This window comes from Amphiura filiformis, chromosome 16, assembly GCF_039555335.1.
Source record: "Amphiura filiformis chromosome 16, Afil_fr2py, whole genome shotgun sequence".
Taxonomy (NCBI): domain Eukaryota; kingdom Metazoa; phylum Echinodermata; class Ophiuroidea; order Amphilepidida; family Amphiuridae; genus Amphiura; species Amphiura filiformis.
The window spans coordinates 19,704,517-19,718,625 of record NC_092643.1 but is presented as its reverse complement, the minus strand read 5'-3'; the positions used below and the strand labels follow the sequence as shown (position 1 = coordinate 19,718,625).

The 14,109-nt window shown below is 37.9% G+C and overlaps 1 protein-coding gene across 1 annotated transcript in view; it reads left to right on the top strand.

Moving 5' to 3' along the window:
• The window catches only part of LOC140135690 (phosphoenolpyruvate carboxykinase, cytosolic [GTP]-like), a 41,902-nt gene extending 29,022 nt beyond the window's left edge, over nucleotides 1–12,880 (top strand). The window contains exons 6-9 of the mRNA XM_072157277.1: nucleotides 2,243–2,581; nucleotides 3,943–4,144; nucleotides 10,141–10,239; nucleotides 10,903–12,880. Coding sequence (XP_072013378.1) covers nucleotides 2,243–2,581; nucleotides 3,943–4,144; nucleotides 10,141–10,239; nucleotides 10,903–11,372 — 1,110 coding nt within the window. The 3' untranslated portion in view covers nucleotides 11,373–12,880. The remainder of the gene's footprint in view (nucleotides 1–2,242; nucleotides 2,582–3,942; nucleotides 4,145–10,140; nucleotides 10,240–10,902) is intronic.
• The last annotated feature ends 1,229 nt before the right edge of the window (nucleotides 12,881–14,109 follow it).

Below are 14,109 nucleotides of genomic sequence, written 5' to 3'. Positions count from 1 at the left end.
GCATGCGGGTATAATGAGCCGCTTAGCTTGTCATATAGGCGCTCGGTTGTAAGCATGGCGTTTTATACATCCCATTCGGGATGTACTTCCCGCTTATACATCCCGTTCGGGATGTACATCCTTTTTGGTATATATGCTCGTTTTGACGGATTTGCCGAACTGACTGTTGAAATTTGCATACAAACTATTTCGTCATGTTTGAATGCTAATCACTGATACAATCAGGGAAATTCTAAAGCTAACACAAGCAGGGTTGGCACGATTTAAACCACTATTTATTTATTTAAATCAACTTTTTCAGTTTTTACCATTTTTGATAAATTAGAAATTAATTTCTTTCTTGAATTGACTGTTTTACTTCATTTGTAATGCTTCAGCACCTTACCTCTATCATATCTATGATGTCATTATGTATTGCTAAAAAATCTTCAATTTTCAAGGTGCAAAATTCAGGTTTTTTTCCCATGATTTTACCAAGTTTTTTTCTTTGAAATTTTCACATGTAAAAACAGGTTTTTTTTTTTTTTTTGTAAATACCTGATAGGATTGCAGTGGCGGATTTAGAGGGGGGCGCACCCGGCGCGCGCCCCCTCTATTTTTTGCAGATCGGCGCCTGACTCTGTGTATTTTTGCAGAGCGACGCCTGACTTTGTGTGGGCGCCGAGCCGCAGCAGCGGCGGTGGTGGCTCGGCGCCCCCTCTATTGAAAATTCCTGGATCCGCCCCTGGATTGTGCATATGTTATGCATCCCACTGGTCTCTTGACTTTATCATGGGGTATAGCAGTTCTTAGAATTGTTAAAAAAATCAATTTAAATCAAAAACATATGATTTAAATCAAAAACATCTGATTTAAATCAAATAAATTGATTTTTGTTTTTGATATTTAAAAAAAAAAAAATTGCCAACCCTGAACACAAGGATAACAGTGTTAATGTGAGTGTCCTATCCATTCATTCAGTTTGTTTATCTTAGAAAGAGATCTTGCAGGATATGTGTGGGTTGTCTATAGAATTACATTCCAAGTAAAGGTGGTCATAGTATCAAGTTTGTATCCTATGCACATCGATCTTACTGCATGTGAGAGTTTGTCATACAGTGGGGTATTCCATTTAAAATCCACACTACCCTTGGGGAAGATGTTAGAAATATATTCTGCATGGGGACTATGAATTTCAAAGGGAAGGAACACATTAGGCAGCTCCATTTCAAGAAGTTTCATCCAGAATCTGCTCCAGAGGGAGAATGAGTTTAAAATACAGTTGGCTACACCCCGTGATTTTGTGACTAATTTTGCATTTTTTTCAAAATATAACTACACACTGGTAACAAAAGTTATGTATATTATAGGGGCAAGGAATCCAGTTACTTCACTGAAATTTCAATGATTCAAGAGAAGTGGTTCATTATATGTTGAAAAGAAATGAGGTACATTCTAGCGGTACCTCTTTTCTTATCATAAATAACGTACCGCTTGTCTTGAGTCACTGAAAACTCCAGTGTAGTAACTGGATGCCTTGCCCCTATACATAACTTTTTTTACCAGTGTGTTATTATTTTTTGAGAAAAATGCAAAAATAGTGTAGTACCACCTTAACCACATACTGGTGCCTACACTTTAAGTGCACAGTCATTATGAGTTAGTCTCGATCACAAAGTGATGTGATAGGAAGTACCAAAATGCCCAACTGTAGCAAACAAGTAGTCACAGTGAGATAAACAATTCACATAAATACTTCTTTTACTCTGTTTAATCTCGAGACTTAACTAAATTTTCTTTCCCTTCTTTTAATCAGTGCCGAAACCTAACCTTTTGGGGGAAAAAAGTGAAATATGTATGACCACACTAAATGTTGAAGGACTCACATAGTGAACTATTTATCTTACAATTTGTAACTCTAGTTGTTCTTCAAGTGCAAATTGCATCAATATGTTCTTACAAATGTGACACGATCTGGTCCATGGGGGCCAAAGGCGGCAAATTTGAAACTGAGATAAAGATAAAACTATGGAGTAAAAAACAATAAAATACATAAGAAACTAGACATCAAAAAACTTCATAACTTTAGAACTCAATTTTCAAAATTACCTCCTTTGGCCCCCATGGACCAGATCGTGTCACAAATATGCTTATTTTCATATTTAAAAACCATTTGCAAGGTTATTTGATGTTGAAATGTGTACAAAGTGCAGAAAAAATAGTTAGAAGTTACATTTTGTTATTTATTCCTCTTTCAAAACAGATTCTTGGTCTCACGAATCCCCAAGGTGTAAAGAGGTACGTCGCTGCAGCGTTCCCCAGCGCATGTGGCAAAACCAACTTGGCCATGATTAACCCTACACTCCCTGGCTGGAAAGCCGAGTGCGTTGGCGACGATATCGCGTGGATGAAATTTGACGAAGAGGGCAGGCTCCGTGCTATCAACCCAGAATATGGGTTCTTTGGTGTCGCACCAGGAACGTCACATGATACCAATCCAAACGCCATGGAAACGATCAAGTCAAACACGGTATTCACAAATGTAGCAGAGACTGGTGATGGTGGCTTCTTCTGGGAAGGACTTGAGAAAGAGGTTGATAAGGTATGTATGTGATTTAGGGAAAGAGTATTCAGAAAATAAGCAAGGCATCCCACCCCCAGATAATTTTTTATCCTGTCATGAAGATTTTGGCATCAGAAAGAAGCTCATATATTTCTCTTAATCCCAGTGACATTTTAGGTCTGAAATGTGTTCTGTTCAGTGTTGTAAATTTACTGGTAAATTATAAATGGCGGTAAATTACCGGTAAAAAATGGTAAAATAAGTAAATTAAGTAAATTCTAAAAGCGCTTTAAAATGACAAATAAAAATTCAATTCTTTTCATATTAAGTGCTACATAGATACTTGTACACTGTCCTGTTTTGTAGAATTCACCTCTCCAGATGAAAATTAGCTTCATAAACAAAGCTGAAGTCGAAAGAAGTGAATCAAAAGTCATGTAGTATTTATGCACATTTCTAGAAAGTGTTTTCATGTTTTCTTTCATAAACAGAGACACATGCAGAGCCTGTAGACCACCTGGCACTACTCCCTATTCCAGAAAAATACAGCACTAATTGTTTGGAATTAAACAAAATATTAATTACCTTGTTTTGATGAATGATTATGAAACATAGCTAAATCCTAAATCTTTACTTAGTTCTAACTCCCAGTAAAAGTCAAAATTTTACTAGATAATTTGGTCAATTTTTGGAAATAAGGGCCAATGTGTTTTTAGGGTGTTTTTTGTGACAACTATAAGCCCAAAGACTAAATTCAAGTTATGCATTCTAATTTTTGGAAGACACATTTTCTAATCTTCTTCATAACCAATTATTCAAAAATGACTTAAAATATTCAAATATATATATTCTTAGCCTTTACTCAAGATTTTGAATGCCTAGACTTGTGCTTAGACTTTTGTGGCTACAATTGCAAGAAAACATGCAATATTTTGGCACATTTCCCTTCAAATTGGCCAAATATTTAAATTGCCAGTTAGAACTAACTAAAGGATTAGGATTAAACTGTTTCATTTTGCAAAACAAGATAACATTTTTTAATTCCAAAACATTAGTTCTGTATTTTTTTCTGGGATAGCTAAGGAGTAGATATATTATACCATTTGAGAAAACTACATTCAGTTTTTATGCAATCACATACTTATTTTCATTTTCATGGTAGACACTTAGGCCCTATCTCATGATTGATGGTAATGAACCTGACAATTTTGCACATTTTCAGCCTGACAAATTCCCCACTGTTTCAAGCAAAAGCATTCAGAATTTACTGTTTGAAACTTATAATAAAAAATATGTAAGTTGAATCACCTGTCAGTTGCATAATTACATAGAAATATTCTCTCACATGGGACAGTATTTTAGCAAATTTTTGGACCATTTTTCCTCACCGCATTTTCTAGAATGTCGATATCACAACATGGTTAGGACACAAGAACTGGCACAAAGACATGCTGTCTGATGCAGGAAAGAAGATCTTGTCGGCTCATCCTAATTCCAGATTCTGTGCGCCAGCCAGCCAGTGTCCCGTCATGGATCCTGCATGGGAAGATCCTAGGGGTGTACCCATCGATGCTATCATCTTTGGAGGAAGAAGACCTAAAGGTGATTATAGTTTAAATTAATAATAATAATAATAATAATGTGCACTTTTAAGCGCCGGTATCCATCGAGAGATGCTCATGTCATTTTGCAAAAATCAACCAATGTACAATAATACAAACATATAACAAAAAACAGTTCATCAGTGTACAAAAAACAGTGTTGTGTAGTTTATGATATGCATGGAGTCAATTAAAGGGAATTTGGAACAAATGTGTTTGTAAGTTTGTTTTAAAACTACACAGGCTCATAGCAGAGCGAACTGAAAATGGCAGATTGTTCCAAATTTTTGCAGCTGCAACATGTCATGATCTGCTGCCCCACTGGTTTCTGGCAACTGTCTCTTGGAGAAGTCCTTTTGTGACGTGGCAGAACGGAGGTTACAAGCTGGTGAATACAGTTCTACAAGTTCATTTAAATATGCTGGAGCTGATACATACAAAATCTTGTAGACAAACAAGGCTACTTTGAATGTAATTCTTTGCTCAACTGGTAGCCAATGCAGGTGTAATGTGCTGATGTGGTTTCATGAATATTACAAGTCTGGCAGCAATGTTTTGAATTCTTTGTAGTCTGTGCAGTTGAGTCTTTGTGATGCCATGCAACAGAGAGTTGCCAATGTCTATCTTGGAGGTTGTAAAAGCATGTACCATCATTTCAGCAGTCTCCCTGTTTACATGTCTTTGAATATGAAGTTCTATTCCTGTATTTAATTCTCGGACACAACATGTACATTTGACACAACAAGTGCATCCCACAAATATTCCACAAGCGTATATTGTTGTCTCACATATTTTTATCGCTACCACTGCGTCCCTTCTCATGACACACAACTTGACCTTGCCTTGTATGACTTTGATGCAATGATCCAACTCGATATAATATGATTCCTTGTATCGTTGTTGGAATGATGCTTGCAAAAGTGGCCGCAACATGCCGATGCTAGTGTACGATACTGAATGATTATCGTGGAAATCATATCATTCCAACATGCATCCTGTACCAAAAATCTAAAGATGCTGATCATATCCGTAATTACAGAATCGGCTTGCCTCTATCGTACCACTTGGAAATTTGAGATTGATAACTGCTTGGTCAAAATCGTTATTCTTCCTTATTCTTCTTTGACCACCTCAGCAAAGGTGTTGCCATCAGCAATCAGCACTAACAGTAATGGGGAACCTCTTCGTTCTGCAGGTCTTAATCTTGGACGAGATATACCACACAGTACCTCACTCAGCTATTTCACAGTGATGGCAATGATAACAAGAGCCAGTACTTGATATGCATAGATAAAGTTGTAATTAAAGTTAAAGTTAAAAAGTACTGCCACAATACACGCACAATAAAATATGCAGTCTCAAACTAGCAAGAACGGTTTTCACTGGTCTTCTCACAACAGATCTTTCAGTGATGTTAACAGGTGTCAGAACGATCCCACAGCACTCTGTTGTTGTACACCAAGCTTAACCCTCTTCCAACCTGATGTCCAAGACTGCAAATCTAGATAAAAGTTAAACGTGGTAACAGCAAATCATGAATTAGTCATAAACATCAGAGAAACACTTGAAAATTGTGAAGGGGAATGGGTGCACTTAGCGGTTTTAGCTGGTCTTCTCGATGTAATTTCGCCGGTGAAAACACCGCCGAACGATGTTTAAAGATGGTGCCTGCTATCCCATAATGCTCCTGTCCTCTTTCGTCACAGCACGAAGTTCGAAGGTGGTCGAATTCTACTCAGTATCTTTGGGATGGTGCTCGTTCATCCGCTCATTTACCCACACCAAATCACCACATAATCCACACTATACAGAAAATCACAGGCGATGGAGTCTCCACAAATTGTAGATCAAACTGTAGACCACAAATGACTAAAAAACATTGATACTAAAAATTGAGAAATTTAAAATATTTGAGAGCAAACACGTCTAATTTCTCGTCTCCATAAAACAGCATAACATTTTTTTTTCAATGGTAAAGAAGAACAAATATAAATTTGAAGCCAACCAGCAGTGTTTTGTATACAAAGAACAAATAAGGGAGAATGGAACAGAGGAAAAATAATAGATGAAACTAGCAATCTTCTGCCAACTTGTAACATTCATCAGCAGCTTTGGAATTGTGTGCCAAGGGTTTCTCATAAAATACAGCCTTTCCTGCTCTTATAGCTAAGGTGAAGATTGTCTGGTGAGTTGACTTTGGCTAGTTGTACCTTCTCAGAAACCGCATCTTCATGACCCACTTTGTCAAAATATGTCTGGAGGGCAAGGTCTTCCTTTACTAGAATTAAGTTGTTATCTTGGGTGTCTCGCTATGGATTTCAAATGTACATGACCTATCCATCCAACACAGCATAGTACTAGTTGTACCTTCTCAGAAACCGCATCTTCATGACCCACTTTGTCAAAATATGTCTGGAGGGCAAGGTCTTCCTTTACTAGAATTAAGTTGTTCTCTTGGGTGTCTCGCTATGGATTTCAAATGTACAGGACCTATCCATCCAACACAGATTAATACTAGTTGTACCTTCTCAGAAACCGCATCTTCATGACCCACTTTGTCAAAATATGTCTGGAGGGCAAGGTCTTCCTCTACTAGAATTAAGTTGTTCTCTTGGGTGTCTCGCTATGGATTTCAAATGTACATGACCAATCCATCCAACACAGCATAGTACTAGTTGTACCTTCTCGGAAACCGCATCTTCATGACCCACTTTGTCAAAATATGTCTGGAGGGCAAGGTCTTCCTTTACTAGAATTAAGTTGTTCTCTTGGGTGTCTCGCTATGGATTTCAAATGTACAGGACCTATCCATCCAACACAGATTAATACTAGTTGTACCTTCTCAGAAACCGCATCTTCATGACCCACTTTGTCAAAATATGTCTGGAGGGCAAGGTCTTCCTTTACTAGAATTAAGTTGTTCTCTTGGGTGTCTCGCTATGGATTTCAAATGTACAGGACCTATCCATCCAACACAGATTAATACTAGTTGTACCTTCTCAGAAACCGCATCTTCATGACCCACTTTGTCAAAATATGTCTGGAGGGCAAGGTCTTCCTCTACTAGAATCAAGTTGTTCTCTTGGGTGTCTCGCTATGGATTTCAAATGTACAGGACCTATCCGTCCAACACAGATTAATACTAGTTGTACCTTCTCAGAAACCGCATCTTCATGACCCACTTTGTCAAAATATGTCTGGAGGGCAAGGTCTTCCTCTACTAGAATTAAGTTGTTCTCTTGGGTGTCTCGCTATGGATTTCAAATGTACATGACCAATCCATCCAACACAGCATAGTACTAGTTGTACCTTCTCAGAAACCGCATCTTCATGACCCACTTTGTCAAAATATGTCAGGAGGGCAAGGTCTTCCTTTACCAGAATTAAGTTGTTCTCTTGGGTGTCTCGCTATGGATTTCAAATGTACAGGACCTATCCATCCAACACAGAATAATACTAGTTGTACCTTCTCAGAAACCGCATCTTCATGACCCACTTTGTCAAAATGTGTCTGGAGGGCAAGGTCTTCCTCTACTAGAATTAAGTTGTTCTCTTGGGTGTCTCGCTATGGATTTCAAATGTACATGACCTATCCATCCAACACAGATTAATACTAGTTGTACCTTCTCAGAAACCGCATCTTCATGACCCACTTTGTCAAAATATGTCTGGAGGGCAAGGTCTTCCTCCATTAGAATTAAGTTGTTCTCTTGGGTGTCTCACTATGGATTTCAAATGTACATGACCTATCCATCCAACACAGAATAATACTAGTTGTACCTTCTCAGAAACCGCATCTTCATGACCCACTTTGTCAAAATGTGTCTGGAGGGCAAGGTCTTCCTCTACTAGAATCAAGTTGTTCTCTTGGGTGTCTCACTATGGATTTCAAATGTACATGACCTATCCATCCAACACAGATTAATACTAGTTGTACCTTCTCAGAAACCGCATCTTCATGACCCACTTTGTCAAAATATGTCAGGAGGGCAAGGTCTTCCTCTACTAGAATTAAGTTGTTCTCTTGGGTGTCTCGCTATGGATTTCAAATGTACATGACCTATCCATCCAACACAGAATAATACTAGTTGTACCTTCTCAGAAACCGCATCTTCATGACCCACTTTGTCAAAATATGTCTGGAGGGCAAGGTCTTCCTCTACTAGAATCAAGTTGTTCTCTTGGGTGTCTCGCTATGGATTTCAAATGTACAGGACCTATCCATCCAACACAGATTAATACTAGTTGTACCTTCTCAGAAACCGCATCTTCATGACCCACTTTGTCAAAATATGTCTGGAGGGCAAGGTCTTCCTCTACTAGAATTAAGTTGTTCTCTTGAGTGTCTCACTATGGATTTCAAATGTACATGACCTATCCATCCAACACAGATTAATACTAGTTGTACCTTCTCAGAAACCGCATCTTCATGACCCACTTTGTCAAAATATGTCTGGAGGGCAAGGTCTTCCTTTACTAGAATTAAGTTGTTCTCTTGGGTGTCTCACTATGGATTTCAAATGTAAACAACCTATCCATCCAACACAGATTAATACTAGTTGTACCTTCTCAGAAACCGCATCTTCATGACCCACTTTGTCAAAATATGTCTGGAGGGCAAGGTCTTCCTCTACTAGAATCAAGTTGTTCTCTTGGGTGTCTCGCTATGGATTTCAAATGTACAGGACCTATCCATCCAACACAGATTAATACTAGTTGTACCTTCTCAGAAACCGCATCTTCATGACCCACTTTGTCAAAATATGTCTGGAGGGCAAGGTCTTCCTTTACTAGAATTAAGTTGTTCTCTTGGGTGTCTCGCTATGGATTTCAAATGTACAGGACCTATCCATCCAACACAGAATAATACTAGTTGTACCTTCTCAGAAACCGCATCTTCATGACCCACTTTGTCAAAATGTGTCTGGAGGGCAAGGTCTTCCTCTACTAGAATCAAGTTGTTCTCTTGGGTGTCTCACTATGGATTTCAAATGTACAGGACCTATCCATCCAACACAGATTAATACTAGTTGTACCTTCTCAGAAACCGCATCTTCATGACCCACTTTGTCAAAATGTGTCTGGAGGGCAAGGTCTTCCTTTACTAGAATTAAGTTGTTCTCTTGGGTGTCTCGCTATGGATTTCAAATGTACAGGACCTATCCATCCAACACAGATTAATACTAGTTGTACCTTCTCAGAAACCGCATCTTCATGACCCACTTTGTCAAAATGTGTCTGGAGGGCAAGGTCTTCCTTTACTAGAATTAAGTTGTTCTCTTGGGTGTCTCACTATGGATTTCAAATGTACATGACCTATCCATCCAACACAGATTAATACTAGTTGTACCTTCTCAGAAACCGCATCTTCATGACCCACTTTGTCAAAATGTGTCTGGAGGGCAAGGTCTTCCTTTACTAGAATTAAGTTGTTCTCTTGGGTGTCTCACTATGGATTTCAAATGTACATGACCTATCCATCCAACACAGATTAATACTAGTTGTACCTTCTCAGAAACCGCATCTTCATGACCCACTTTGTCAAAATGTGTCTGGAGGGCAAGGTCTTCCTTTACTAGAATTAAGTTGTTCTCTTGGGTGTCTCACTATGGATTTCAAATGTACACAACCTATCCATCCAACACGGATTAGTACTAGTTGTACCTTCTCGGAAACACTGGATGTTCCCTGAGATTTTGCCAATTATCAGTAATTTTTTTAACTTCATGTGTGGCGGTCGGTGCTTTGTCTCCAAAATAGGCCAATGATCAAGTTTGGTTACTAGAGCTAGCTGTGACTGTGGTTGTCCATAAGAACAGAGTCTCTACTCCCTCATATTCGTTAACAATTTACCAAGTTTACTTTCATACTTTTAATGATTCTGTATTCACACATACAAAAACCAAGGAGGATAGTGATATGCATACTCTTTGATATTGCTGCCAATTATATGACATCGTTTTAACCCCACCTGCCAAAACATTTGTCTCATTTTAGGTGTACCACTTGTATATGAAGCATTCAACTGGCAACATGGTGTGTTTATTGGTGCATCAATGAGATCAGAGGCAACAGCAGCTGCACAAGATGCTTCAGGTACGTGTCTAGTTAGAGTATATCTTACACTTCCCACAATGCATTTCTTCCATTTCAATTTTCTGTACTGATTTGCTATCTGGTGCAACATGGGTTAAAAGTGACAAAAAGACAAGACCTAGATGTGTTCTGTTCATTGAGGAACAATGAACAGAACACATCTAGGTCTTGAAAAATGTGTTTATTTCTTGACTATTGACTTGTTTAGCCAGTCTATTCTCAACATGAAAACAAAGGGAACCTGTGCAAAGTAATAACAATGACATACTCCTTTCTTTGTATTCTGGGAAGTAAATAGGACCTTTGCGAGACAAATCAGAAGACCAAATCAACTCTTTTCAAAAATATGCTACTGCTATAGTTTTCAGGAAGGTACTTTTAGTGGTCTGCTGATTTGGCGCTGTTTGCAGTGTAAACACGGAAGTGGGGTTCTGATTGGCTAATTAAATCACATCAGCACCTCATTCACTGATGAAGCTGCATAGCACCGGGTGACCCAGGGGCACTTAGTTCTTTTGAAACAATAATCAGATAGAGCACTTGGACACTGCTGAAGAATCCAACCTATGTAGCTGCTTATTTTCTATTTACAAACTTACTAAAAAAGGTGTTTTTTTTCTTTCAAGTAAGTAATAGACTGTGTGTCTTATTTTATTCTTACAGGCAAAGCTATGCCTAAAGTGGTCATGCACGATCCATTTGCCATGAGACCTTTCTTTGGGTACAACTTCGGCGATTACTTGGCTCACTGGCTCAGCTTCCAGGAAAAGCCTGGCTACAAACTCCCCAAGATATTCCACGTTAACTGGTTCCGCAAAGACAGCAACGGCAGTTTCATGTGGCCCGGATTCGGTGAGAACACCCGCGTCTTGGAGTGGATCTTCAAGAGATGCAATGAAGACAACGTGGCGGAGAAATCTGCCATCGGGTATGTACCAACAGAAGGAAGCATCAACTTGGATGGACTGAAAGAATCTGTCGATATGCATGGGCTGTACCATCTGCCCAAAGATTTCTGGTTGGAGGAGTGTCAGGCGATTCGTAAATACCTGAAAGAGCAGGTTAACAAAGACTTACCAGAAGCTATCAAATTAGAACTTGACGCTCTCGAACAGCGTGTGAGGAAGATGTAAAAACAAAGTGTGCACAGCGTGTTTTCCATGCTGTTATTAAAAACAACAAATAATCTAGTTTTTCTGTGAAATGTGGTAGCGAGCATCGATATCTTGGAAACTTGCAAAAATAGCTTGCATATATTCTCTGTACTGATTGTTAACCCACTTGAATATGTTATAAATTATCCACCTGAAATTTGTTAGTTAGGCGTAGTAGAGGATATTATCCAATTTACCTGTGTTTTCATTTTCCTGTCTTTGTATGAAACCCATTTACTTCACTCCAGTGTTTACAAGCTATTTTTGCACATGTGGTACTTGTAGTCATTAAAATAAAGAAGTTATGTAATTACACCCATGGACATCTTATTTCATTAGTGACTACTGTACAGCGCGAAATTTTTGCGGGGGTTTAATTTTTGTGCTCTTTACGGTTGAACAGGCAATCACAAATTTTTAGCCCCGCTAAAATATTCATTACAAATAGTACTTAATGTGAATATATTTGGAAACACAAATTAAACACGCACTAAAGGGTCCAGAATTGTGAATTATTTACCCAGCGAAAATATCCCACCCAATGTCAGCATCATAGGAGTTCAGCGAGTTCATTATTATAATATGGAATTAGTAAAGGAAGACATGATGTTCTCCATAATAATTTTCATTTGAAATCATAAGTAGACATATTAAAAACAAATTAAAGGATTGGGATCTTGTGGCAATATGAACTGCTATAGTTTGATCAGCTTGAAATCAGCGGGAATTGTCGGACTTTACCCTGGCTTTACCACTACCCCGAGAAGTAGACCGATGTTAACAGTGATACAGTTGACCTGTATTTTGCATTTGAGAAAGAAGACCAAGTATAGGACTTCAATTACTAATTTGTGATGCTTCTGATCGATGTCACAAGACAATTCGCAAAATAAAATATATTGCTATTAATGTTATAAGGCCTGCCAATTATGAGCTGATCAAACTATCATTGTAATTACTGAATATAAAACTATAGAATATGTTTTTGTGGTTATATTTCTTGCAATGACAATCTTTTATTTTTCTATTCTGTCCTGCATATTATGTTGGCTTTTTGTTGGCAGGACCCAACTGTTTTTGTTGACTGTATCAAAAAAAGATTGGACTTAAGATTGGTTTTAACCCTGGAATTGTGGAAACTTTTGGGCCTCATAACTAATAAATTAAAGTATATAAAAGTGTATATGTTTAGAATGGCAATGATTTGATGCATCCATCTGTGGGCATCAAATTTGGGCAAATTTTTTTAGTGAAAATCCCCCAAACCAGTTTTTTTTGGCCCAATTTTTTTTTCAAACAACGCAACCAAAAAAACCCATTTTATTATTGATTTGTAAAAACTAGATATTTATAAATGTCTAGGACAGCTTTTTTGATTTTTTTAAACATTTTGATGAACTTTGAGAAATGTCACTAAATATGGCTGCAAATGGTTATAAAATGCTCATTTTTGCAAAAGAAAAAACATGATTTTCACCCAAATTTCACATTTTTTGGTAAAGTTGATAAAAATATAAAAAAGTAGTCCTAGATATTTATGTCTTGTTTTTAAAAATGAAAAAATTTGGGCCAAAAAAAAAAGCTGTAAAATTTTCTCCAAAACTGAGCATTAGCCCAAATTTGACATCACAGATGGATTCATTAAATCTTTGTCTTTATAAATATATATACTTTTTACACTTTAGACCATCAATTTAGCAGTTATTTAAAAGTTTCCATAATTCCAGGGTTAAGACCAACCTTAAATATTTGAGTCCAGACTCTGCCATACTTGACGGTGTTGCCTGTGTAAGGCAACATAGTGTACATTGTACCTGCGGATTATTTCGGCATGTGCACGGCAAACTGCAATTTTTAACTGCATTCTTGTTTGCCTCATGCATGTAATTGTGTTGTGCGGATAATGGGCTATGCCAACCATGGGCTATTCCAATTTAAATCCATACACCCCCTATGGAAGACATGTCCTGAATCTCCCACACAGGGGGTTTGAATTTCAAATGGGGTTACCTGAATGGGTGACTCCATTTGAAATCTACACCCCCTGTGTGGGATATTAAGGCCATGTTGTCCATAGGAGGTGTGTGGATTTCAACTGGGATAGTCTAATGTGCTGTAAGCACCAAAGACACATACTTTGGCAACACACAACCTTGTTGGTCCATGCGAAAGGTACACCACACTACTCTGATCTCCATGTGTGACAATTCAGTATGGCAGATTTGACATCAAACACTGGGCTATTAAGTCTCACAGCATGATACTTTTTACTTAATTTTGGTTTTCAACTCAGTAGGTACATCATGTAACTTTCGTGTAACTTTTTAATAAGTAATAATCTTGTCCTTCTAATTTAAGATGACAATTTAGACAGCATTAACTATATTATTATGAAAAGTGTTCAATCAATTGTTACTCAGTATTGAGTATTTTGTTTTTGATAATAAGTGACATTGAGGACTTTGGCTCACTCGCCTGAGTGACTAGCGACTGATCAATCAGTAACAAAACACTGACTGCATAAGAGGAAAAAATATATGCCTGTAAATATTATATTAAAGCTAGGCATGTGTTCAATCTGCTTCAATGTGATGCGTGTACCTCTATACCACAAAATGCTTGCTCTTGTAGCACTGATCCAATTATAGAAAAAAGGCATGCAGCCTCTGTGAGGTCTGTGTTTGTCATAGACTACAAGATGAAGACCATTCACCAA